The sequence below is a fragment of the Marmota marmota genome, unplaced genomic scaffold, assembly GCF_001458135.2.
Source record: "Marmota marmota marmota unplaced genomic scaffold, marMar, whole genome shotgun sequence".
Lineage (NCBI taxonomy): Eukaryota > Metazoa > Chordata > Mammalia > Rodentia > Sciuridae > Marmota > Marmota marmota.
This window is the reverse complement of record NW_025999932.1, coordinates 10,532,638-10,560,313: the sequence shown is the minus strand read 5'-3', so window position 1 is coordinate 10,560,313 and position 27,676 is coordinate 10,532,638. Positions and strand designations below refer to the sequence as shown.

Genomic DNA, 27,676 nt, shown 5'->3' with positions numbered 1-27,676 from the left:
AATATGAAGTTCCTTTCATTTTTCTCTCTCCCTCCCAGGTCCGGGTTGACAGTGGCATCCAACCAGGAAGTGATATCAGCATTTATTATGATCCTATGATTTCAAAAGTTAGTTCCATTTCTTAATGGTTTCTTTCAGTGTTCTTTTGAACAATGTACGTATTTAGTTAAAAAGTCTGACACAGAGCCTTTACGTGAATCATGTATTATAATTAAACAAGTAATTATAGACTGATGTAAAATAGAAACTGCAGATTTTTTTCTCTTAAGAAATTTTAAGACCATATTCATTTGTCTGTCCTCCCCTCTCAGATCATCCACCTGCACCACCCCACCAACAAACATCCACTCAGGGGCACCAACCCAGCTCATAGTAGTAAGAAGGCATTAAGTTTTGTTTGCTTTTTGGACAAATTTAGAAAATTGCCTAAGGTAAAAAAGTGTCAGTTGATATCAAGAAGTTGGGCTGATAGGCAGTGTTTGTTGGAATGCTTTTGACCTATTCAGTTTTTCTTTGCAAATTAATAGTCCTTATGTTGTTGATTTGACATAGTTAAGTTTCTAGTTTTTTTCTTTGTTTTCTTCCCTTTGTGGTTCTGGAGGTCAAACCCAAGGCCTCCTGTATGCCAGGCAAGTGCTCTACCCCTGAGCTCCACCCCCAGTCCAATTACATTTTATAGAAGATTATAATTTGTGGTTTGTCCACCTGTCTTTTCCAAGTTTAACTTTCTAGATTGAATAATCAACTTAATTTATTTTAGTATTGAAATCTTAAGACTTTATAATATGTAAAGTATTACAGTAGTTAAAACTATATATTTTATTTGAAAATATTGTGTTCTCAAAAATGTTAAATCTACATTGAGGAATGTTTTTTAAAATTTTTCTTTATTAAACTCTGTTTCATAAGATGGTTTTTCCCCAAGAGTACTTTTTAATGTAATTGTAGTAAACAAACTAGTTATTTATTTATTTTTAACTTTGCTTTTACACTAATATTGTTAAAGTGAACCTTAGCTCTTTTTTTTGTTAGAGAAACCTGATTTAATTTAAAAATAAAAGTACCTAAATTATATAAATGGAGTTTTAAATCGCTAAGATTCCATTTTTAGATGTATACTTTTCTGTTAATGGCTTATGAGTTAATTTTCAAGCTGGTTTAATGTTGAAGACCTTACAGAATTTACCAAAGTTATTGTTGTATACAGGATAACTAATGTCATTAAATCCTTAATGAATAGTTAAATTCTTATTTATTAATTTATAAAAGGTATATTTAAACAGGCACAGAATTCTATAGAGCAGGAAGGCCTTCACGTTACTCTAGTACCAGTGCCCTTTGCTTCTGTGTTCTATTAAGTATGAAACAGAGCAATTCTTAAAATAGACTTTTTAAAACTTTCATCTTTTTATTTAAAAGTTTATGTACTTTTTTGGTGGCTTATCAACATGTTCCCTGTTCAGTGTATCAAAGTTGGAAACAACAGGAAAAAAAGGGAAATAAAAAAGTCTTACCCAGTCCCACATGTTTACATCCTGTCCCCAATCTTCACTTTTGATGTATCTCCTTTTCAACTTTTGGCTTGTTTTTGTGATTTTTGTTTTTTCAAATAGCTCTTTACCTTGATAATGAAATGTATAAGTTTGAAATAGCTAGATTCTAATATTTGTTTACTTGAGAAATCTTAACTGGCACATTTTATATTAAAAACTAAACCACTGTGAAGTTTCAAAAGCTATCTTGGGAAGTCTTTATGAAATACTTCACTTGTTCCTGGATTGAATCATTTATCACGTAGGTAACTATAAACGTCGTTTCTGCCTGTCTGATTTTAGTTAATCACCTATGGCTCTGATAGAACGGAAGCCCTGAAGAGGATGGAGGACGCACTGGATAATTATGTTATTCGAGGTAAAAAGAAAACTTTGTGACCCTGTTACTACATATGGTGTCTAGTTCTAGCAAACAGCTTGAAGTTTTACTAATTAGCGAATTCATGAAGCAGTTGTTTACTATGTATTTAGTAGAAATCAGAAAAGCTTGAATTAATTCAACTGACATACTAGACCCGCTTCCTTTTCGTTAACAGTCCTATATGTTATACGTGCATCTTAAGTTATTTAATAAACTTATGATTAGTAACCATTCCTAAATAAGCATTTTCCATTTTGCAGTTACTATTGTATGTAAAACGAGAATCTATAGCATAAAGAACCATTGGCCAGTGCAGTTTGGTAACAATTTTGCTATATTATTGTCTATGGAGTTTTTTATTTGTTTTTTGAAGTAGGAAACTTGAGAATGTATGGAGATAGAAACATAGTGACTTACCGTTGGATAGATTTGGGGGAAGGGAGAATAGCTCTTTGCTTTAGAGTACAGCCTAGGGGTCGACTGTTTTCTAGGAAGTGAAGCTTTGTTCCCCCTGTTTGGAGCTGGTATTTGTAGTGCCTAACAAGATGAGATCCTATGAGCTATCAGAGGTACAGAAATAGGAGCAGCACTTGCATTTAAAGAATTAACTCCAAATTATACTTATCCCTTTTGGGGGGAGTAAGTCATATTCTAAATTTTATTAGAAATTTTCTATTAGTAGTAAGTAAATTATTTTAGCCCGACATAAATTGTTATCAGCTGTAGAATAATGGATTTTAACACCAAATTGAAAGGGGGAGATCCAAGCTAGCTTTGAATTTTGAACAAGTAGTGAGGGGGTCTTTTTATTTAAAAGTTCATGTACTTTTTTGGTGGCTGGGGGCTTGGTGGGGCTGGGAGGCTCCTTTGGGAGTCCAGGGAAGAGAGTAGCTGTCATGTATGATGCCAGCCTTCCTCAAGGCCAAAGGAAGCACTCTTGCAGATTTCAGAAAATCTTCTTTCAAGTGGACACAGCTTTTGGGTCCTGAGGCTTGGCAAGTAGACTCAGGCTTTGTGTGGAATAGAAAAAATGCTCTGTTCTCAGGGTTCAACGGGAAATCCAGCTTGGCAGCAAGCACGTCGAGCCTTTGCTTTGCCCCCTTGACCGAGTTACTTTGTGCAGTGAACAGTTTGTACAACTGTCCAGTAGCAGCAATTTCATGACCCATTTTTTTCAGCAATCTACTTTCCCAGCTCATTTTTATCTGATGACAATTAACTCATGCAGTCCGCACTTTCCCTCATCCTTTCTCTTCTGATTTTTCCTTTGTTGGATCAGAACAAATTCTTCTTTCTCCTCCCTGTAAGCACTGCCTTCTTCCCTTCACTCGGGTAATCGTGATTTTATCTCGTCTCTTGTGTTAGGGATTCGTCCATGTCAAACAAGGAAAACGGGAAGCTTTCAAGTGTGAAAATCTGCAGATCTAAAATTTGTATCTAAAAATCGATAAAATCCTCTTCATATTCTTTCTAGTTTATTTTCTACTTCCTTTTTTAGCCTTGATTTTAGAGTATTTACTGATTTATAACTTTGCTGTGTTCCTCTATTTTAAGCAGCAAATATTTTTTTTTTATGCATTGGTTTTATAGGCCCATGTGTCTGTATTCCTTCAGAAGTGATTTTTCCCCAAGAGGACATTAGGACACGTTTGGAACATTGTGTGTGTGTGTGTGTGTGTGTGTGTGTGTGAGTGTGCGCTATAACTACTGTGCATACATGGTCATAAATTAGTTGTATGGGAAACTCACTCCTGGAGGACTTTTATGTCTTTGTGTCTTCTGGGAGTGGAGGGTCCCCTGACCTTGATCTTTGAATTTTTTTACTGTGGTTGTTGAATTATTAGATTTTGGTTAATTTAAGTTTTACTGCAACAAGCTCAAATGGTAAAATCTTGAGTTTGAAGTAGACAGTTTGAGTAAGAATATGTTGTTGTCACATGTCCATCCAACTGGTAGAGCACAATATGATGGTGTTTAAGTTAAGTGGCTTAAATACCAAAGTGGCTTCCCTTAGTCTCCTAACTTTACATGGATCACATGTAGAAATGTGTTCTATTGCGCATATAGATTTTTCTAAGCTGAGTCTGAAATTTTTGCCTTGAATCATCGTGATATAGTGGAGTGAACCTGGGAGACTGGGATCCACATCCTCTTGTCATGTCACAGCATGTAGTAATAGTGTGCATACTATTTTTGACTTATTGTCTCTGTGAGTCTCATTTTCCACATTTTGAAATGGAGTGACAGTCTCTGCCCCATCCTTAGTGGTGAGGTTTAGGAGAGATGAGACATGTGAAGGGCCTAGTACTCTCCTGATTCATGTTCTCCATCAGCTTTGGTCCATCTCTTCTCCCTCTCTCACCACAGTTACAAAACTACATTTTTAAATGTCATAAATCGTAGTATTATCAGTGGTGTGAAATTTATCAAGCCATAGATAAATAATAAGACAGCCCATCTATAGTCGTTCCCAGAGCTGTGTGCTGGGGTCATAATGCTCATGGCAACCTGTCCCAACCCTTCTTTGAAGCATTTACTGTCAGCGTAAAGAGACTATTAATTGTGCAATTAATGTCTCACTGTTGGATCATCCCGTAAGAACATTAGGAAAGCGCAGGCACGGTGGTGCTTACCGTGTTTAATTGTGTGTTACTGGTGCTGAGTAGTGCCTGGCACATGGTAGATGATGAATAAGTCTTTGTTGGGCAAGTGAGTGGTGCTGTCCCTGATTTCAGGGCACTTCTAACACCCCTGGTATGAAAAACACATGAACAGAGAAATACAACTGCGTGCTGTGGTCTTTTGGGAAGATAATGTGGTAAGATATTTTAAAATAAAAGTACCAACCTTTTGACTCAGCCACTCAGCTTTTGGGACTCTTTCCCATGGAGTTGATGGTCCCAGCTGTAAGATGATGTTCACAAGGACAGTGATAACAGCATTGACTGTCGTGGCTAAACGGCTGCGCAACTCGGTGTGTACTAGATGCACGCTGCTTGAATGAGCGCGCCGCCCGGCTGACATAAAGCACTGTGTGCTGGTGACTTGAAGCCATGGCCATGTGTGCTGTTAAAGTGGGGGAGGAATTTGCAGAGCCTTATCTAATACGTTCTCACATTAAACTCCCTTCTTAACCTAAAATATTTTTCATTATGTTTGGATGGACACAGAGAAAGGGATGTGCACATATCAGATGGAATTTCATGAAGCTCAAAGTTTTTGTCAAAAGGCGGTTATTCTTGCAGTGCTTTCCCTAGGAGTTTTATTTCAGGTGTTTTTCAACCTAGAGAGAAGTTGAATAAACGGGTGCCACACCACGCTCTTCCCCTGGCTCATCAGACGTCAGACTCTGACATTTGCTCTTTTCCTCTTTTCCCCTCCTTTGCCTTTCCCTCCTTCATCCTCTCTCTTCCTCCCTCGTTCCTCCCTCCTTTCTTTCCTGTTTTCTTTCTGTTCTGTGTGAGAGAAGGTTGTGAACTCCATGACATGGCTCCTAAGTGCTTCACAGGGCAGCTTAAGGGTAGGAGCACGCTCCCACAAACTGCACAGCCACTATCACTGCAGACAAGATCCACAAAAACCCGATGCCATCACTGCCGTCCCATGCAGATCCCAGGCTCAACACTTTTCTCTCAAAGTGTGAGTTTTATTTGCTTTTTAAGCCCATTCATGGTCCAGACTTTGCACAATACCTTTGATTGTGTATTCTTATTCTCTTGCCCTCTTGTGTTTCACTAGCATTTTTAAAAGTTTTTAAGTTTATTTGTTCTAATCAGTTTTACGTGACAACAGAATGCTCTTTGATTCATTGTACACAAATGGAACACAACTTTTCATTTCTCTGGTTGTACCCGAAATAGGGTCACACCATTTGTACAATCATACATGTACCTAGGGTAATGATGTCCATCTCATTCCACCATCTTTCCTATCCCCATACCCGCTCCCGTTTCCTTCCTCCCTTTTGGCCAATCCAAAGTTCCTCCACTCATCCCATACTTCTTGTCCATTATGGATTAGCATCTATTTATCAGAGAAAACATTTGGCCTTTGGTTTTTTGGGATTGGCTTACTTCATTTAGCATGATATTCTCTATCCATTTACCTGCAAATGCCATAATTTTATTCTCTTTTACTGCTCAGTAATATTCCATTGTGTATGTGTACACACACACACACACACACACCACAGTTTCTTTTTCTTTGTCCATTCATCTATTGGAGGACATTTAGGTTGGTTCTATAGTTTGGCTATTGTGAAATGTGCTATAAACATTGACGTGGCTGCATCATTGTAGTATGCTCTTTTAGTCCTTTAGGTATAGACCGAGAAGTGGGATAGCTTCGTCAAATGGTGGTTTCATTCAAGTTTTCTAAGGAATCTTCATACTGCTTTCCATATCGACTGTACCAATTTGCAGTCCCACCAGCAATGTATGAGTGTGCCTTTCTCCCTACATCCTTGGCAACACTTATTGTTGCTTGTATTCATGATCACTGCCATTCTGACTGGAGAGATGAAATCTTAGAGTAGTTTTTTTTTTTTTTATTGGTTGTTCAAAACATTACAAAGCTCTTGACATATTTTATACATTAGATTCAAGTGGGTTATGAACTCCCATTTTTACCCCAAATACAGATTGCAGAATCACATCGGTTACACATCCACATTTTTACATAATGCCATATTAGTCACTGTTGTATTCTGCTACCTTTCCTATCCTCAACTATCCCCCCTCCCCTCCCCTCCCATCTTCTCTCTCTACCTCATCTACTGTAATTCATTTCTCTCCTTGTTTTTTTTCCCATTCCCCTCACAGCCTCTTATATGTAATTTTGTGTAACAATGAGGGTCTCCCTCCATTACCATGCAATTTCCCTTTTCTCTCCCTTTCCCTCCCACCTCATGTCTCTGTTTAATGTTAATCTTTTCCTCCTGCTCTTCCTCCCTGCTCTGTTCTTAGTTGCTCTCATTATATCAAAGAAGACATTTGGCATTTGTTTTTTAGGGATTGGCTAGCTTCACTTAGCATAATCTGCTCTAATGCCATCCATTTCTCTGCAAATTCCATGATTTTGACATTTTTTAGTGCAGAGTAATACTCCATTGTGTATAAATGCCACATTTTTTTTTAATCCATTCATCTATTGAAGGGCATCTGGGTTGGTTCCACAGTCTAGTTATTGTGAATTGTGCTGCATTGAACATTGATATGGCAGTATCCCTGTAGTACGCTCTTTTAAGGTCTTCAGGGAATAGTCCGAGAAGGGCAATAGCTGGGTCAAATGGTGGTTCCATTCCCAGCTTTCCCAGGCATCTCCATACTGCTTTCCAAATTGGCCGCACCAATTTGCAGTCCCACCAGCAATGTACAAGTGTACCCTTTTCCCCACATCCTCGCCAGCACTTGTTGTTGTTTGACTTCATAATGGCTGCCAATCTTACTGGAGTGAGATGGTATCTTAGGGTGGTTTTGATTTGCATTTTTCTGACTGCTAGAGATGGCGAGCATTTTTTCATGTATTTGTTGATTGATTGTATGTCCTCCTCTGAGAAGTGTCTGTTCAGGTCCTTGGCCCATTTGTTGATTGGGTTATTTGTTATCTTTTGATTAGCATTTCTCTAATTACTAGAGATGTTGAACATTTTTCATTTTTGAAGAGTCTGGGGCAGGTGACTTGTATGTAGACTGTCCCCACTCTTGACAGGTGATGTTAGCACTGGTCCAGTGGTGGCACTCAGGAGTGAGCCAGCAGGATGGGGTTGTAGTTAGAACAGTGTGTTCTTTAAGTTGGTAACTTTGAATATGGTGCAGTTATTGAGGGTTTGGAAGTGTTGGGGGATGACTTTGTATAGAGAGTGATGGCCAACATCTCATTGGAGGATTCTTCTTCTTGCCGAGGAGGATGTAAGCCACCCGAGAACTTGAGAACCTGTGTGCCCATCAACTCAATTCACTTCTGACACTGTTGGTTAAGTACTCAGGCCCATGAGAGCGCACACTTCATGTGCCAGTTGAAAGGCCCAGGTTGCCACCTGTAATTGTACTGACTGGCTATAAATTGGGGATTCTCACAACCCCTCCCTCATTTTTGATAGTTTACAATGTGGATTGAGGATGACCCTCAGAAGAAAGTTTTGAATTTTGGAGCATTTGGTTTCAGACCTATAGAAATGTTCAACAAGTAAAGTCTATGCAAGTATTCCAAAATCCGAAGAACCCCCCAAATCTGAAACACTTTTGGATCCAAACATTTCAGATAGGGGCACTCCACCTGCCATGGCTGCAGAACTCTGGGAGGCACTTTGTCTACTGTTACTGGTTTACTATAGAGGGTACACCTTGGGAACAGCCAAGTGGGAGAGGTGCTAGGAAAAGGATGGAGGAGGACCGCAGGACTCCCCTGCTCCCAGGGCCTGCCATACACCCAGCACTTCCTGGGTTCTTCAGCCTGGAAGCTCTCATGATCCTGCCCCGTAGAGTAGGCTTTTTATGGAAGCTTCAGAGACAGGGCGATGGTTCCTATTGGCCACTGGTGATTCAGTCCATCTCCAGCCGTAGGTTTGGGTAGGTAGATGGTCGGGCTAAAGCTTCTAAATCTCTCATTACATGGTTGGTTCGTCTGGCTCCCAGCATAAGCTGTCATCATCAGCATAAGCTCAGATATGGTCAAAAATAGCTTATTATGATAATAAATGATGCTCTTCTCATCCCTATCATTCAGGAAAGTTCAGAGGTTTCATGAGCTCTGTACCAGGACCTGGGACTAAGACCTAAAATCACTTCTGACTTCTAGATCCATGTTAGTATTTCTGAATGAATCAACATTCTTAGGGAGAATTCAAAACAGAATAGAAACCATAATGGGTGGACTATATTTCAGATGAATAATACAATCATGCTGAAGGGGAAAGGAAAGAAAAAAACTAACCCAAACACTTTTAAGAGAATTTTAACTCTGTATATCCTCAGGCCGAGGAGAAAATATGTATAAACAAATATTAAACTCTAGTTAGTAGGTGTTTTTCATAGTTGATGCATTAGCAGTACTGAAAATAATTTGGACATATTCTGGAATTGAGGAAATAAACACATGTATTGTGGATAATAAGAACCAAATTTTTCTCTGTTGGAGAAGGCAGTAGCAGATGTGGGAATGCATAGGGGTGGAATGGCCTCTGTGGTGTTGGGTTGAAATTGGAGGTCGTGTGAACTCCCGGGTTTTCACATAGACTGATACACTGTGTGTGTGTGTGTGTGTGTGTGTGTGTGTGTGTGTGTGCGCGTGCACATGTGCACATTATCTAGCTTGGGGCTTCTCACCTTTGGCAGTACTAACAGTTTGGAGCTGTGGGTGGCTGGCTGTATTGTAGGGTGTTTGTCAATACCCTTGGCCTCCAGCCACTAAATAATTAAATGTAACCAGGGTTCTCTGATACAGTGGCTGATTTCAGCAAGAATATAAGGTGAGCTGGAAACATCTTGTGAAAGAAAGTAAACAAGTGCTCAAAAAATGATGATCTGTCAAAAGGACGTGAGAGCCAGGGCTCCCACTGGCCAAATCTGAGAAAATAAATAGTGCTAAATAGTGCCAGGAAGGGACTGTCACCCATGGAATGGAATGAGGCCCTGAGTTGATGCTAACAGAGAGAGAGAGCGGATATTCTGGGGAAAAGACAGTTCTACCTGTAGGTTTTTAGCTCATGAATAAATGTAGAAAAATCACCATCTGGTAAACACCAGATGTTTAAGTCAGAATCATCAGTGGATGCAAAAATTAATAGTGAAAATATGAGAAATGGGTATTTGCATATTTTCTTGACATCCCTCTGTAAGGTGACTTATTAACCATAAAGGGAAGTTACACTCCTTTGCTGTGTGCTAGCTGCCTAGGCAAGCAATCTCCATTGACCTCACCAGTAATGGATGAATCAGCATCCTATCCTTACGATGCGACGCTGAGCACCACCATTCGTGTGATATTTTTGCCAAAAATGCATAACCCGAACGTGATCCTGAGGAAACATCAGACAAACCCACCTGAAAGACAGTCTGCAAAACAAATGGCTTTTGCTCCTCAAAATGTCAAGGTCACTAAACACAAAGGGAACTGGAGCAGCTTGTCTAGATCAAAGCAAGCAAAAGATGCATGGGGGGAAGGTGGCCCTGGATTAGATTCTGGAACAGCAAAAAATGCTTTTCTTATAGTAAAGGTCATAGTGGGACATTTGGTGGAATTTGAATCAAGCCTATAGATTGGACAATGATATCATTATCAATGTTATACTTCACTGGTCTTGATCACTGTGTGTGGTTATAGAGACTTACTTTCCTTTTAGGAAATATACAGTGACATATTTAGGGTTAAACTGGCATCTTGTCTACAATTTACTTTGAATTGTTTAGAAGGGAAAATTGTGTGGTCTATACATGCAGAGAACATTAATGATACAGCAAATAAATGTGGTTTAAGATGTTCTCAGCTGGAGAACCTGTACTATTTTGCAAATTTTCTAAAATTCCAAGCTTATTCCAGAATAAGAGTTTTAAAACATCACGAGGAGGAGCTTTCCTGCTCCTTTCAGCTCACAGTTCAGGAATAAAAGCAAAGATAACCTTTTGATTTTTATTCATCTGGATAATTCTAAAAGATTGGTGGGTTAGAAAAATTGTTTTGTGGAAGGACAGATGAGGAAGAACAATTTACTATCTTGTTTTGGTAATTGCTTAATTATTCAAATATGATTTCTTTCTCTGAGTGATTGTGAGCTTTTTTTTTTTTTTTTTAAATAGAGAAACTTTAGAGCAAAAATGTAACTTGGTTAAAGTTAATTCCTAAGTCCCCATGAAATGAGCAGTGCCTTTGGCCTCTGTTTGATCCTGGCAGTGTGCACAGCTAATGTCTGGCCAGTGTTTTGGAACCAGCAGGCAGTCAGGAGAAGGCTGCTCTTGGGGCCTCTCGCCATGGCTGGTCATGATTTCCCATACAGATGGGACCTGGTGAACTTTGGCAGAGGTCATCCTCAATTCCCAATCTAAAACTCCCAGTCATAATTTTTATGAGTATGTGATTAATAATATCATTGAGGTTGTAAAGTAACTCCCAAATAATACCTCTACTGTCCACTTACTTTTGCACAAAGAGCTGTTCAAATGGCACTGTCTTTTCTGGTACATGGGAAGAAAGTAAACTAAGTACAAAATGGGAACTTTCAAATATGTAGAATACTGTGTAATAGTTCAGTGACTGCTCTTTTCTGTCTGATGTCTTGAACGTTAAGGTATAAAATGATTTTCTGGCTAATCCCATTTTGACTTTAATTAATTAATTAATGTGCAGTACTGTTGAGAACATTTCTGCCATTAGCCATTATTTTACCACATAATCATTAGGGGAAAAACAGATAATGATTGATTTTTACATAGTAATATATAATACTTTCTTTATAGAATATTATTTATTTAAAATATTTATTATTCAGAGAATATTAAAGAAAAGATGCTTTTGTGTTCTAATTTTCTTCTCACAACATTGTTTAGTGAGATAAAGATATTTTTTCATGTTGTATTTACTATTCAAGTTGAAGGATTTTTAAAAAGTCCTACAGGATAAATGTGTACTTGAATGGCTCCATTCTTTGATATAAAAAATGTAAATTAATATTTGATTATAATTCCTTTGAGACATATTTTCTAAAATCAACACCTCTTTTTCAGATTTGAATGTGGAATGAAATTACAACATATCATTTATCCTGTAAGACTGCATACATTTCAACTTTTTTGGATGTTGCTAGTTACAAATTCATTTACTGGTCATCAGAAAATAATCTCTGTTCAAATTATTAACTATTTCTGAAAGTTGTGTTGTCTTTTACTGAAGGGAGGGTCTGGTTCCAGCTCTTCTGGCATTGGCCACATACAGAGCTAGAAAATTTACACCTGCACAAAGCTGTAAAAGAAAAGCCAGTGAAGTTAAGTACGAAATAGTAAATACATAAGACAGCAGTATTATTTTTATATTGGGAGAGGGAAGAACAAAAATCCTGAGAGTTAAAATGCCTTGCTTATAAGTTCCATTCTGTAAAAAAAGCTTGTAAGTTGAAATACTCTGAATTGTTCATTTTTACCTAAGAACCATCTTTTTTGGGAAATTAAATTGCTCCTGATCCTTGGTATTTCAACTTTCATCCTTCCCAGTCCCTCCTTTGGGGCCCTGTTTTCCTCTAAAACTCCTGGTATTGGGATACATGAAAGGTTTGCATAGTGCTGGCTTCATTCTGCACTGCTCTTCTGGGCAGTGCCTCACATGGACGGCTGTGTGCCTCGAGGGGCCTGCCTTCTGCCTGCGCCTCTGCTCGCTGTCGGACATCAAGTGGTCATCTCACAGGCACTGCAAGTCCATCTTGCCCATGATGAGTGGAGTTGTCTCCTGTCGGCTCAGCCCTTGTCTGCACATGGCATCTTCTGTCCTACTGCCGAACAAACGTTGGGTGTTGTGCTCGGTTCATCTTCCCATTGTCAACCCCAGTGAAGTCACTCTGCCCTGTCTGCCTCCTGTATCTCTCTCTGGTCCTGCTCTTTTTCTTTGTTGGCGCTGTCCACACCCTAGCTGTGGACCACAGCCTGCCCATTCTTCACTGTGTGGCTGAGAGCTGATCCATTTTCCCATCTTCATTCCTGCCCTTTGCAGTCCCTTTTCCATCTCACAGCCTAAGTGGCCCTGGGCTGTATAAACAAGGTCCTCTCCCTCCAGCCTCAGCCATCCTCTTTGCTTAGAAGGGACAGTGACATCTTTGCCTGGTCCTGCCAGACCCTGAGTGCCCCATTGGCCCTGTTAGCCCCTCTGGCTCTCTTCTCTCCTACTCTTGGGCAAGGCTGTCTTTCTTTCGGTTTTCCCCACAGAAATAACTGGTGGTGACCATTTGCTTTTTACAGCAGTGAAAGATCCCTAAAGCACCCAGGTTTCTCCCTGATGGCATCCAGATCTCAACCACCCTAGGTGTCCTTCTGTATCTTTTTGTTTTCTTTCCCAGCCAGAAAAATGTATTAAGTCACAAATGTGTTCCTCCTCTGGAACTCTGCAGCTGTGGTTCCTGTGCATAGGGACCGCTCCGCCAAGTGAGATCCCCTTTCTTCTTCAGAAGTTCTTTGGTTTTGGTCAGTGGATCAATTGCCCTTTGATGGCCTGACATCATTCAAGAATTCTTACCTCCCTAGTTTGTCTTTCTAAGCACACTGCTTCAGCTGAGCTTCATTTTTACTGATGTAAATGCTGAAATGTAACGTTTTTTCAATGATTCTTTAGGTATGTTTGTGTCATCAGAAATTTCCTATATCTTCTAATACATTCATTATAAAAACATTTATTTATGAAAGCTCTTAGAGGAGTCTGATAACGCCCATGTCTCAGGCATGTAATAATTTTTGTGTATCCTTTCCCCATTAACAAGAGGGAAAGTTCTTAGAAATAGTAGCTATTGTGTGTGAGCTGGCATTGCCCACAGAGCAAGGCTGGAGAGCAGTGCATTTCTCCTGGGTGTGTGCTAGGAAAGGTACTTATTAGGACCATCATCTGTGTGTGGTAGTGTCTTACATGGTAGGAGGGCAAGGAAGATGAGGAGAAGGACAGAGAGGAGGAGGAGGAGGAGAACAAAGATGACGTATTTGTATAGCTGAAGGAATACCATTAATATTTGAGTTCTAGAACTTTCTCTAAATGTTTTAGGGTAGTTTGGATAGTTTGGGAATTGGCTTTTATAAAATAAGAACACAGCACATCTTCTGAGCAGGAACAGATGCTCAGAATTTTTCATATAGTTGCTCATATGATCTAATATAAAGAGATGCATAGAAAAATGCCTGTAAGGTTGTAGTAAGCTGCTAATATTGATAAGCTTAAAGATGGGAAGTCGTAGAAAAATATACTCTCTTCTCCCCCATGTACATGCATTAGGGCACCGGGTAATCTGCTGTGATAAAGATTTCTAAATACATTGGTGTAAATTAAGATAGACATGTATTAGCTTTCATGCAATAGTCTTCCAGTCCGAGCTAGTGGGGCGGGTCAGCTTCATGAGGTCTTTCAAAGACACCCCCCACCTTGTGGCTGTGTTTCATTCCCCTTGACAAAGCTGAGTTCCCACCACACGAGGAATCTCACAGGAAGAGGGAATGAGAAGAAGTCTAGCAAGCGCTTTGTTTTATAAGCAAGTACAGCAGGTGAGGAGCGCTCGCTTTAGCTCGTGTTCCCGTGTCTGGGAGTTAGTTTCAGCCTGGCTGCAGCTAGGTGGGGAGATACAGGCTGTGTCTGGGTGTCTTGCTCATGTAAATCTTGATTTCTGTGGGAACAGGAAAAAGGTTTTAGGGGAGCTAGCAGTGTATCTTAACATGCTTCTATATTTTCAAAAACTTCTACACATACTGTTATTATAATTTTAAAAAATCTGTTGCAAAAATCACGATGCAAAATTCAGACGGTGCCAACGATGCAGTGAAGAGGAAGCTGCCCTTCCTACCTCATTCCCCTACCCATATTTCTTCTCCTTGGAGAAAACTAGTGCTACCATTTGTTGCCATTGTAGTTTGTAATTGTTGAACTTTACATTATCCAGCCTCCCAGGACCACAGTTTTCTCACTTTGAGGCACCTCGAGTTTCTTTGTGGTGCTCTCATTCCATAACTGGTTAATGGAAGTTTCCAAATCAGGTGTGCTCTCAGCTTCCTTCCTGTGGGATCTGATTGCCAGGTGAACGATAGGTGAGGAATAAATGCTGACTGAAGATCAACACTGTTAAGACCCAGGAACAGATGTGGGCTTCCTTGGCCGTGGACTGAGGGTTTTAGACTTTGTGAGCTACTTTTAAGGCCCTGTAATCAAGATGACCCAGGCTCTTCTTCATAAACCCTTCTGTGTCATAGGACTCTCCCACGCACCGTTTGTATTTCTCTCGCAGCAGTTACCTAGTTTAACTTTACTTTCAAATAGTCATTATCTGCTAGGCTCAGTTTTTTTCCTGCTGAGCACACATTTGTGGTCTCCCTCTCCACACACTCATTGAAGTACATTTGACATAGAATGAACTTCTAACATGTAAAGTGTTCAGTTTGATGATCACTGACACAGACACGTACAGCCATGAAACCATCATGACTAGATGCTGAACGTTTCTGTCACCTCCAGAGGCTTCCTCAGGGTCTGGGTAATCCATGTCCCCGTTCTGTTGTGACCACATGATCTGCTTCCTGTTGCTATAGTTTGTTTTGCATTTTCTCAAATCTGTTCTTAGTAATTTATACTCTATGCATTATTGTTGGTCTTGCCTCTTGAATTGGGTATAATTATTCTGAAATTCATCCTTGTTATTTTGTATGTTGATGACTCGTCTCTTTTTACTGCTGAATAGAATTCCACTGTTTGGAAAAACCACATTATATTAATCCATTCATTTATTTGTTGATGGACATTTAGATTTTTTCCAAGTTTTGATTATTACAAGTAAAGCTGATATTAACCTTTGTGTATAAGTCTTTGCATGGACATATTTTTATTGAACTTGAAAATATTTAGGAGTGAATTGTCCAAATCATGAGATGAGGATGTGTTTAGCTTTTTCAGAAACTGCCAAACTATTTCAAAATAGGTGGACCATTTTATACTGCCACCTCCAGGTGGGGCCGTCCGGATTGTTCCCTGTCCTCACCAGCAGCCATGGTTTAATTTTTAGCCATGTGAATTGGTGTGTAGTGGCATCTCTTATTTTTGACAGTAATGATGCTGTACATTTTTCTGTGCTTATTGGACATTTTGCAAACTGTCTGTTTAGATCTTTTGCCCGTTTTTTTCTTTTTAAGCTTGGTTTGTTTGTTGTCTTATAAGATATATTGTAAAAATGTTTTTTTTAAAAAAAATATTCCATGTTTCTTGTCTGACATATGGTGTTGTAAATATTTTTTCTCAGTCTGTGATTTGCAGCTCACTTTTTAAACTATCTTTTTTTAATGTTTTATTTTTTAGTTGTAGATGGACACAGTACCTTTATTTTATTTATTTATTATTATTTTTTAATGTGGTACTGAGGATCAAACCCAGTGTCTCACATGTGCTAAACTATCTTTTGAAGAACAGACTTTAAATTTATTTTATTTTTATTTATTTGTTTTTTGGTACTGGGGATTGAACCTGGGACTCTTTACCACTGGACCGCATCCCCAGCCCTTTTTATTTTTTATTTTGAGATAGGGTCTCACTAAGTTGCTAAGGCTGGCTTCAAACTTGTAATCCTCCTGCCACATCCTCCTGAGTTGCTGGGATTACAGGTTTATATCTACATGCCCAGCAGACTTTACATTTAGATGAAATACAATTTGTTGATATTTTTATGGTTCATTTTTTTTGTGCACTATGAATCTGCTTCCTACCCCAAAGTAACAAAAATTTTGTTTCTTTTATAAATCTTAAAATAATTTTTAGACTTTTAAGACACATTTAGGTTTGTGATCCATTTTGAGTTGATTTTTGTCTCTGATGTGAATTGGAGTGAGGTTCAATTTCTTTCCCTCCCCGTCTTCCCGAGAATATCTAGTTGTTCTAGTGCTATTTATTGGAAAGACATTATTTCCCAATTGAATCGATGGTAGCAAGCTGTTGAAGTTTACAGTGGATGTGGGTGTTTTAGTGCTACTTCATGTTCAGGGGTTTGCTGTTATTTGAGAGTCAAAGGGAAAAGTACTCTTGAGTGTTCTCCCTAGGCCATTGGACACTGATGATAAATTTCTTCAAGTTACAAGAATTAGGTTTTTAGCTGACTCATTGTTCCCCAATTTAACCTATGTCATTTTATTTTTAGGTGTTACACATAATATCGCATTACTTCGAGAGGTGATAATCAATTCACGCTTTGTAAAAGGAGACATCAGTACTAAATTTCTGTCGGATGTATATCCTGATGGCTTTAAAGGTTTGTATGATTGAAATATTTTAGTTACTCCAAGTTATTTTGTTACTTAAAGTCATTATTTTCATGCTTTATTGTCACACACAATTTTTCCATTTTGAAATTTTGGCCTTTGACTTATATTATACTTGATTTATTAACATATTTGCAATATCCTAGACTAGTGACATTCATGATTTTAAGTGTTCATGTGTGACTCTTGAATATACGAATCTGCAGTTTTATTGAGTGAAGAATGAAACCATGTGAAATGTTCTGTGAGTTTAGCCTGTGGGCAGAGAATGTTAATAGATCATTGTCCTACCTGACTTTCTGATATAGGTATATATAGGAACCCTTTTTTAGTGACTCTGTATATCCTTATGAAAAACAGCATTGACATTTTCAGAAATCCAGATGCTTGTCCTAGTTGATAAAAATGATGATGTCGGCTGGGCATGGTGGCACCTGCCTATTATCCCAGCAGCTCGGAGGCTTAGTCAGGAGTATTATAGGTTCAAATCCAGCCTCAGCAACTTAGTGAGGCTCTAAGAAACCTAGTGAGACCCTGTCTCAAAATAAAAAATAAAGTGGGCTGGGATGTGGTTCAGTAGTAAAACACCCCTGGGTTCAAACCTTTGTACAAAAAAAAAAAAAAAAAAAAAAAAAAAAAAAAAAAAAAAGACAATGTGTAAGAAGACGATGGTTTTTAGTCTGAAAATGAAGTTTTCAATAAAGAAATGAGTGGAATATGATGTTTAGCACTGGACAGTTGTCAGTGAGTGTTTCCAAGTAATAGAAAAAAATGGTCGATGAGGAGGAAAAAATGAGAAACGGAGGAAACTCTTCTGTGAGTGTTGAAGACGTGGTTAATGTGTTATTAAGAAACTCACAGAATTTACCTGAGACTTCATGGAAAAGAGACAAGGTGAGATCCAGAAGCCTCTACACGAATTTCTGGTGATGGTGGGATGTACAAAGGTTAGGTAGTCTTTCATTTAAAGTGTTCTAGTCTATGAAAGGACTTACATAGTCACGTCAGGAGAGATATGTAGATTCATGTAGTTGATCTGCTAAATGCATTTATAATGTAATTTTTAATTTAAAATTTACAATTTAGAGTTTTCCTAAGAAATAGATTTGAATCTTATTTTAAACATTAGTGCTAGAGTTTTATCATTGGTATCAAGGGGAAGGAGGAAGTTCTTTTATTTGGGTTCTTAAAATCCAAGGATTCAGGGGCTGGGGATGTGGCTCAAGCGGTAGCACGCTCACCTGGCATGCGTGGGGCCCAGGTTCGATCCTCAGCACCACATACAAACAAAGATGTTGTGTCCGCCGAGAACTAAAAAATAAATATTAAAATTCTCTCTCTCTCTCCCTCTCTCTCTCTTAAAAAAAAAAAAAAAAAATCCAAGGATTCAGGGCTGGGGTTGTGGCTCAAGTGGTAAAGTGCTCGCCTAGCACATCTGAGGCACTGGGTTCGATCCTCAGTACCACATAGAAATAAAACATTGTATACACCTAAAACTAAAAAATAAATATTTTTAAAAATCCAAGGATTTATTAGTACTTAAAAACTTACAAATTTGAAAGAGTATAAAAGAAAATGCATATTTAACATGATTGCAGTTTTATTTTTGTGTAATGATTTCATTAATGTCTGTTGGTTTCATGAGGTCAGGAATCACTTAAGTCATTGCTTCTTACTGTGTCCCTAGCAACAAACCATGACAGACATTAAGTAAACAATTGTTGAATTAATTAAAAGAATCTTATTGGTAGTTTTGATGAAGGGATTACTTTGCATATTTTTAATTATCTGTACATGTTTCCAGATAGTCCATTCACTCTGTTTTGATTCTACTGTTTTGGCCTCTTGTGCTTACTGAGATTTTAATTAAAAGTTGAGGTAAGTTGTTAGGTAGACTCAGTATTTTCTTGTGTCTGCCGACCAAATTCATCTGTGAAGGTGATATGATAGGAAATGGTGGGCCGAAGGAGAAAACAGGCAAACACTTCAGAGAACCTTTAGAACAAGCATATGCATGTGTGGGTATTTAAATATACACACACATTCACATGAGTATGCATAAATGGTAAAATATCCCATAGAAAAATTTCTAATTGGAGTTGATGACCGTGTATTGTACATTTAGCAACAATAGGAAATGTTCCACATTCTGTAGATCAGGGAATCCCCTTCAGAAATTCACTAAAAACCTATATATTACAGTTTTCTGTAATATGCCTAATACGTTTTAAATTTCTATTTTTTGTTAGGAATATCAGCAGGACACTGTAATTTTGCCTCTTAGCTTATACAAGAAAGGATTACAGTATTTTTAATTGTTACAAGTGTTAGAAGAACTTTTTGCAGTTATTTAAGCTCAGCCTTCATTTTCCATACAAGGAAACAAAAACTCAAAGCAATTGATGAGGCTAAATGACCAGTAAAATAAGGAAGCCAGGAACAGATCCTAGGATTTTCTTTCTTTTTCTTTTTCTTTCTCCCTGCCTCTCTTCCTCTGTCTCCCCTGCTCCCTCTCCCTTCTCCTCCCTGATTTGTTCATCCTCCAGTGCTGGGTTAACCCAGGGCCTTGAGCTTGCTACCCTCCACCACTGAGCCACATCCCAGCCGAATCCAGCGCGAAGGCTCTTTCCGTGTGCTGGGCTTCAGATTCATAAATCACCAGACGTTTCGGTTGGGCCCACTGCGTGTCGTCTTGCCGCCGAGGACTCGCAGCATGCACACCTGTGTCTGCCGTTCCTAATGCCTCCTGTTTCACTCCCGCCTACGGTTTGTGGTCAGTTTGTTCCTCTCTGAATGGCCACCGTCTCCTAGTGCTCGCTCTTTCCTTCCTATGTTAACCCAGAGCAAGTCTTAGATAAATTGAACTATCGTCTTTGACTGTTTGATACATGTGCCCAAAAGAGACAGCAGGAAGTGGCAACTGAAGTTAGTCCAGGACCCTCTCAACATGCTTGAGGCAGGGTCACTTTGTCCCTTTGGGCTTACCCATCTGCTTCCCATCTGTCCTGCTCTCCTGGGCGCTGCTCATAGACAGTGTCTGTCTTTATGACTGCATTAAAATTTTCTATTATATGAGCTTACCTCCCCAGATCTGTTGTGGACTAAGATAGTTTTACTGAATTTTCTTAAATTTGCACTTGGAAATTATTGTGTCCAAAATTAAAATAAAGCATACACAAGAAACTATTCTGGTCCACTCTTTATATTCTGATGTTTCCATTTGCTCAAATAAATCCCTAAAAAGCAATAAGAGGGGAGAAAACATGAATTCAGTCATTTCCTTTTACTTTGATTCTAAAGATAAGGAAAATGAAGAATAAGATATTTTGGTTCTGAAATCAAGAGGAAATAAAGAAGAAAATATTTTAAGAATCATAATTTCAATTGGAATGTAATAAACTCTTTGAACTTATTTCCCTATTGCCTTGCTGTATTTTGACCTGAAGCCCCATCAAAAGAAATTGTCATAATTTTATATATATATGTGTGTGTGTGTGTGTGTTTTTGTGTGTGAAAAATACAAAAGGAAATTAGCAAATGCTACACATTCGGGCTTTTCTCCTTCCTCCACACCCAGTGGGTTGTTAAAACACTTCCCAGCAAACCACTGCCTAACCCTTTGACATGAGGGCCACTAGCGTGAAGAGGAAGAGGGTCACCCATCTGAGACGGAGACCTCGGCGGGTCCCCGAGGACGAAGCACTGATGCAGATGTCTGCACTCACTGAAAATGGACAGAGCAGAGAGGGGTTAAATTAGAGAAGGCTTGATGAGCCAAGACATTTCAGCAGTCCAAGTGTCTGAAGGTCACTGCTAAGAACCGAGTGACCCAAGGCAATAACTGAACGAAGTGTCCCAAAATATTTAGCAAAAAGGTAAAGAAAATAAAACCATTCAGGCAGTAAGAAATGTGGAGGGAAGATCCACAAGATTTTGCATGTAAATGAATATATATCATGGGAGTTTAATGGAAAGAAAAATGGACAAAACAAGGATGAAATAAGTTGTAGGGGAGTCTTGGTTTCACTCTTCTTTAGAAGCCTTGGGGTTTGGAAAGATCCACCAGATTTCAGATAGGATTAATGAAAAAACTGTGTAAGGCTTCTAGAAAGGAAGAAAGAAAAAATAAAGAATGTGGGCTGGGGATATAGCTCAGTTGGTAGAGTGCTTGCCTCGAATAAGACCCTGGGTTTGATCCCCAGCACCACAAAGAAAAAAAGAAATAAGAAAAAAAGAAAAAAAGATATGCCAAGAATGTTTATTGAGATCTTCTTCAGACTCCATAAACCAGAAGGTGGAGAACCTAAAGGCAAGATCTGTTGCATAGGAAAGAAATTGGTTCCAGAGGACTGTGCTCAATCAAGACAGCCTGCATTTGTCAGTGTTTTATTTTTTTTTATTGGTTGTTCAAAACATTACAAAGCTCATGATATATCATCTTTCATACATTTGTGTCAGTGTTTTAAAAAGGTGTTTTCAAATAAATAGAGAAATGTCTCAGTATGTGTATTTATTTTGAGGAAACTGCTGAAGAAAGTACTCCAACTAATTTTGAAGTAAATGTGATTGCTTAAATATGCCTATGCACTCCCGCTCCAAACCCCACTAAACTGAAGTTTTTGAAGACATGGGCCCTCAAGGGAAAGAGAGTGAATTGCATTTTAGAAAAGGAAAAGGTAAAAGATAATTTTTACTGACTTTGCAATATAGGAAAGTTGAATCCTAAACTGGCAAGGGAGAAAGAGTTGATCATTATCACTTTATGTTCCCACTGTGGAAACGGATGGACGAATCCCAAAGCATCTGAATACGTGAGTGTGTCCCAGGCAGAGTTCTGGGCAGGTAGGACTTGTCAGCAAGCAGAAGCGCTGGCTGCCCTCTGGGGATCTGCCTTCCTGCAGGCTGGCAGGCTGTGTGCATTCTCAGCTCCCCCAGGGCAGCTGTGCAGGCGGCTGTGGATGAGATCCTGTTCAGAAAAGAGAAGGGACCTTTGTCTGGCCTGTCAGCCTGGAGCGAAGAATGGAAACCAGCATTCTGTCACCAGAGGACCAACAGCGGGGAGCATTCAAGGAGAGTCCAGGGTCGAGCCAGGGCAGGGAGGCTGTATGGGTATCAGGCCACAGGGGAACTTGCAGGAGATAAAGCCACTCTGGTTATGAGGAGGAATAGCTTTATGCTAGAACGGCTGGTGGAATGGGTCAGTTATGATCAAGTCCTACACATGGACCTGAATACCTTTCAAAGTGGGCTATCAACAAAAGGGCGGAAGTTGATGTGGAGCATATCATATCAGTTTGTCTGAGATGTGATGAAAGATGGTGCGTTCAGTTTGGGCACTTCCTTTCTCCATATGGCCTGAGTTGGCACACCAGCAGGTGATCAGACCAAGTAAAATAGTAATGAATGTCTTGCCATTAAAGGGGTCCCAGAATGTGTTGCCTTTCCATTCCCGATGATATGTAGGATGCATGCGTGTCTGAAGAAGGGGCTTGTCAAGTCTTCTGTGAACCACTAGAGGAAATGCATTTCTCACACACACACACACACACACACACACACACACATAATTACACATAATTACACACAATTGTCATGAAAAATACTGTGTTCAAAGTGTTTTGATAATTGGTTTTGCTGAGCATGTCTCACTAAATTGGGTTTATGGACTGATTCCTTTTTTCCCTTTGTTCTTTATAGTTATATGTGACAGTAGAATGTATTTTGACATATCATATATTCATGGAGTATAGCTTCCCATTCTTGTGGTTGTACATGATGTGGAGTACACTGTTTGTGTATTCATATATGAACACAGGAAAGTTATGTCCAATTCATTCTACTGTCTTTCCTGTTCCCATCCCCCTCCCTTCCCTTCATTCCCTTTTGTCTATCCGCCCTCCCACCCCTTATTGTGTGTTAGCATCCATATATCAGAGAGAACATTTGACCTTTGGTTTTTTGGGATTGACTTATTTCACTTAGATAATAGTCTCCATTTCCATCCATTTACTGGCAAATGCCATAATTTCATTTTTCTTTATGGCTGAGTAATATTCCATTGTGTGTGTGTACCACATTTTCTTTATCTGTTCATCTGTTGAAGGGCACCTAGGCTGATTTCATGGACTGATTTCTTTATGCAAGTTGATAAATATGACCCAAAGCAGTTCTGTTTGAAGGTATGACATCTCTTGCCCTTAGAGCTTATTATAAATGCAGATTACCCAACCTCTCCCCATGCTTTCTACTGGTCACATGCTGCGGGTGGAATGCAGGAATGGAGGCTCATTTAATCCAAGTGATTCAAATGCCCAGTGACATTTGAGAAGAACTGATCCTCTTTATACTCCAAAAGGCCTTGTGATTTTGCCACATTATAAATTAAAACCGGAGAAATTTAAAAAACTTTACTAATTTATTTTTTAGCTGGGTGTGGTGGTGCATGCCTGTAATCCCAATGAGAGGCCAAGGCAGGAGAATCACAAGTTCAAGGCCAGCCTCAGCAACTTAGCGAGACCCTGTCTCAAAATTTAAAAAATTGGGATGTGGCTCAGTAACAAAATGCCCCTGTGTTTAATCCCTAATACTAGAAAATTTAAAAAGTAAAAATTGTATCAATTCATTTTAAAGTTCATGATAATAAATCCATTTTGCTTTGACATAAGAGCAATGACGTCATCACATGTTGTGTATGTATCCCTCAGAACTAGGAACCTCTGCAGATCGAGGGACTCCTGATAGAATGAGAGATTTTTGTTTGTTTGTTTTGAAAAGGAAAATCAATCTTAGGACTATGAAAAATATTTTAACTTTGCAGGACCCTGAATGGCTCCTACACTGCTCATTTTGAGAAGAGTGGGGACAAATTTCTATAACACTTTCTTATAGGATAATTAATTATGAAGTTACATGGGATGGTTCCATCACTGTTCCAATGTCAGGGGATGACCAGGAACTTTCCAAAACCTGGAAGCTCCCATGGAGGTCTGTGGTTGAATTCCCAGAACCACATTTGTATTAGGGTTACGTAGCTTCCGGGTTTGTCTTTGAAGGGGAATAGATTTCTTGGGCTTTCCTGACCCTTCAATTTCATGAAACACCTTCCCATAGAAAAATGAGCTGCAGATCTTGAAAGTATTTATATTTTAATTTTGGATATTTTTAGTTTCATTTCTATTTAGCGTGATTTTAGACATAATATTCAGATTATTTCTTTCAAATAAATTCAGAATTGTATAAACACATCTTACTGCTGATGGTCCAGCACTCAGGTTGCTCCTGCTGTGCTGTTTAATGCTCTACTATTGCAGACAGTCCTGTGATAAATAGCTTTAGAAGTTCTGTGGTCGAACAGCTCTTGTGGGATGTCTTAGCCTTCAGGCCCTGGAGGGGGAGACTCCCCCCGCCCTTGCACTTCTTGAGGAACTCTGTGCGTGGAGGAGGTTTCCCTGCCGGGCAGCTCTCAGCCACACCAGTGGTCCTCCCCAGGCCTTCCCAGGCTAGACCACTGCCCCTTGGGTCAGCTAACTTATGGTGGGAAGAGAGAGTGAGGGAGAGAGAAATTCACTGATCAATGGGTGGAAGAGGCCCCAGGCCCCGAGTTCACACACACAGGCAAGAGAATCACACCTTTCTTTTCTTTTTTTTTTTTTTTAAATATAGAGTCAAGAGTTGAGGATGAAAGGGTAGAGGGGATGGGGAGGGATGGAAGGAGAGTCCTTCAAATCAGCTGCTGTGGACGTTCTCTCTTTTTTTTTTTTTTTTAAGATAGAGTGAGAGAGGGAGGGAGAGAGAGAGAGAGAATTTTTAATATTTATTTTTTATTTCTCGGCGGACACAACATCTTTGTTTGTATGTGGTGCTGAGGATCGAACCCGGGCCGCACGCATGCCAGGCGCGCGCGCTACCGCTTGAGCCACATCCCCAGCCCCACACCTTTATTTTCTTTGAATCCTTTGCACTAAAAAAACGTGAACCTGCCCTTGTCCTTGACCAGCATCACTCCTCTTCTAGTCTCCATTTCCTTAGAAGTAAAATTGTGGGTGGCAGTGAGAAAGCAGCAGATGCGAGGAGCTTAAGCTTTTCCTGGAGATCTCTGTGGGCATGGCGTATTTACAGTTGTTTTGTTCTGTGAGTCCATTTAAGATCTCCTTTCCCAAATGTGACAGTAAACTTCCAGCAGGGCTTTTTGTCTTACTGAACAATCTTGCACCCTGACTCCTGCACCTTGTACGTTACTAAAACATAATAGATGCCTGATAAAATACTCGTTTGAATGGCTACTAATTCTCTAAGATGGAGGCACAACTGTTAACGTTGTACATGTGGTTGATGGATTGATTGATTGATTTCCCTCAGGACATGTGTTAACAGAGAATGAGACACACCAGCTATTGGCAATTGCATCATCGTTGTTTGTGGCATCCCAGTTACGAGCCCAACATTTTCAAGACCATTCAAGGTACGGTGGATCTTTTACAACTGAATAAATGAGCAGGAAATGTTGCTGATCTGATCTGCATAGGAAATAGCCGATAAAAGATCTGGGTGGTCTCAGTACTAGATCTTCTGATGGTTCTTTTGGGGAAATACAATGAAGACATTGTTTAAATATGATATTTTGTATATTTTGTTCAAACAAGTTTTTTAAATTAAAGGAAAAAAGATCTTGGCCTCTTTGACTTGGATATTAGGAGAGGTGAGATTTCTGACATTTTTTAGAAAATCCATTCAATTTATTATTCTATTTTATTGCTTTGTTGGTGTTTTTAAAAGTTTTGAGAAGTGTTATAGTCTTCAAAATTTGGAATTAATCTGGGCAGTTAAAAGGTGTATTTCAGAAGCTATGAGGTGTAAAAAGGACTCAACACCAGTATGAGGTAGTTTCTTGGCCCCATGCGTACCTTTTAGCTTCCTAGGACCCAGGTGAAAGGATAAGTAAAAACACAGTCCCAGTAACACTGGTGCTTCTGGGTGACTGGACTTTGTATTGTGTGTGTGTATACTTGCTCGAGTAATTCTGTTGAGAAAATTGTGTTACTTCAATTTCTCTTTGTTCCCTTTTGCTTTTCTACAAGGATAAGATCAAAAACAAAAGGACAAAAAGGTGAAAGTTGACCAAAAGCACAAATCAGAAACTCAGAAGTGATTTCTGAGGAAGCAGGTAGAAGAAAAACGAAAATGAGGTTAGGCTGTATTTTAATGGATGATGTGATTTTGCTCAGAAAATCTCACAGTAGCTGGTACTCTTCATTTGCGGTATTTCTCAAGAGCAAGTACAAGAAGCTTGGTGTGCACTTTCTTAACCTTACGCTCTGGTAGATACACAGGGAGAGGAGAAAGGATGTGGGTACCAGCACATCACTGCACCAGAGGAGGGAGCAGGGAAACGCTCAACAGAACCGCGAGTCTGGTGCTGGTGTTTTCCTTCAGTTGTGTTTTCCAGAATACATGACCGCTGGCCACAGATGGCTATTAAAACTGACTTAAAAACCGCTTTTGTAGTCCCGTGAGCCACATGTGGTTAGTGGCTGTGTGTTGGGCTACACCAACTTCCTCTTCGTCATGGCGGTTCTGTTTCCATCAAGTTCTCTTGGACAGAATTCTTCTAGAGGGATGTGTGTGCACAATCTCTCCTGCAGATCCTAGCTTTGGCCTTAAAACCTGAATTGCATACCTCATATTACTTTTTTTGGGGGGGGACACCAAGGATTGAACTCAGGAGCACTCAACCACTGAGCCATATCCCTAGCACTTTTGTGTGTTTTATTTAGAGACAAGGTCTCACTGAGTTGCTTAGCACCTCCCTGTTGCGGAGACTGGCTTTGAACTTGTGATCCTCTTGATTCAGCCTCCCAAGATGCTGGAATTACAGGCTAGTATAACTTTTTATTATTCTTTTGACAAATGCAATATTTATACTGATTCCCTTATCTCCATTTATTATTTGGATCTTTATTATTTCAGAAGTCTTAATGTAGCTAAAAATGAACTGGTTTGATTTTTTTAAGAAACAGATGCAAGTTATTTTTAGAGGGTGTTAACTTCTGGGTGAGAATCCCACAAGGGTTTTAAAAGATAAAAGGCAGCAAAAAGGTAGCTGGGCATGGTAGTATATGCCTATAATTTCAGCCTCTCTGGAGGCTGTGGTTGGAGGATTGCAAGTTTGAAGTCAGTCTCAGCAATTTAGCAAGACCTTGTCTCCAAAAAATTTTTAAAAAGGGTCAGACTGGGGATGTAGCTCAGTAGTGGAGCACTTGCCTAGCATGTACAAGGTCCTGGGTTCAATCCCCAGCACAGCCATATATATATATATATACGCACATACATACACACATACTCATACATATGTACATACACATATCTGAGTGCACATGCTACATGTATGCTTTACATTATTAGATTCATACTGGGAATGTAGTTTTTATTCTGTTTTTTTTTTAAACATGTTGTGAATATTTTCTATTTATTAAGTGGTCTTTGGAAACATTTTAAATCAATTTTTGATTATGGAAGCTCTTAAACAAATACGAAATAAGCAGAATAGTAAAACGAGCCCTGAAGTAATCATTACACAGCTTCAACAACATCAGAAATCTGCCTGCCTTGTTCCAGCTTGACCTCTACCCACTCCTCACTTTTTTACTTGTGTTTTAAGGTAAAATTTACCTACATATAAGTAGAGAGGTCTGACCTGCAGGATCTTAACAAATGGATGCTCCAGCGCAACCCACACCCCTGTATGTAGGTACTAAACATTACCATCACCTCAGGAAGTGCCCGCCCGCCCC

General features: G+C 39.3%; 1 protein-coding gene across 4 annotated transcripts in view; it reads left to right on the top strand.

Moving 5' to 3' along the window:
- The window catches only part of Pcca (propionyl-CoA carboxylase subunit alpha), a 357,476-nt gene that overhangs the window by 187,179 nt on the left and 142,621 nt on the right, over nucleotides 1-27,676 (top strand). For all 4 annotated transcript variants that reach the window (XR_007346664.1, XM_015484128.2, XM_015484127.2 and 1 more), the window contains exons 15-18: nucleotides 39-107; nucleotides 1,836-1,911; nucleotides 16,766-16,876; nucleotides 25,245-25,347. Coding sequence is in view for 3 of the 4 variants with exons in the window: in XM_015484128.2 (XP_015339614.1) it covers nucleotides 39-107; nucleotides 1,836-1,911; nucleotides 16,766-16,876; nucleotides 25,245-25,347 (359 nt within the window). In the remaining variant the exon portion in view is untranslated. The remainder of the gene's footprint in view (nucleotides 1-38; nucleotides 108-1,835; nucleotides 1,912-16,765; nucleotides 16,877-25,244; nucleotides 25,348-27,676) is intronic.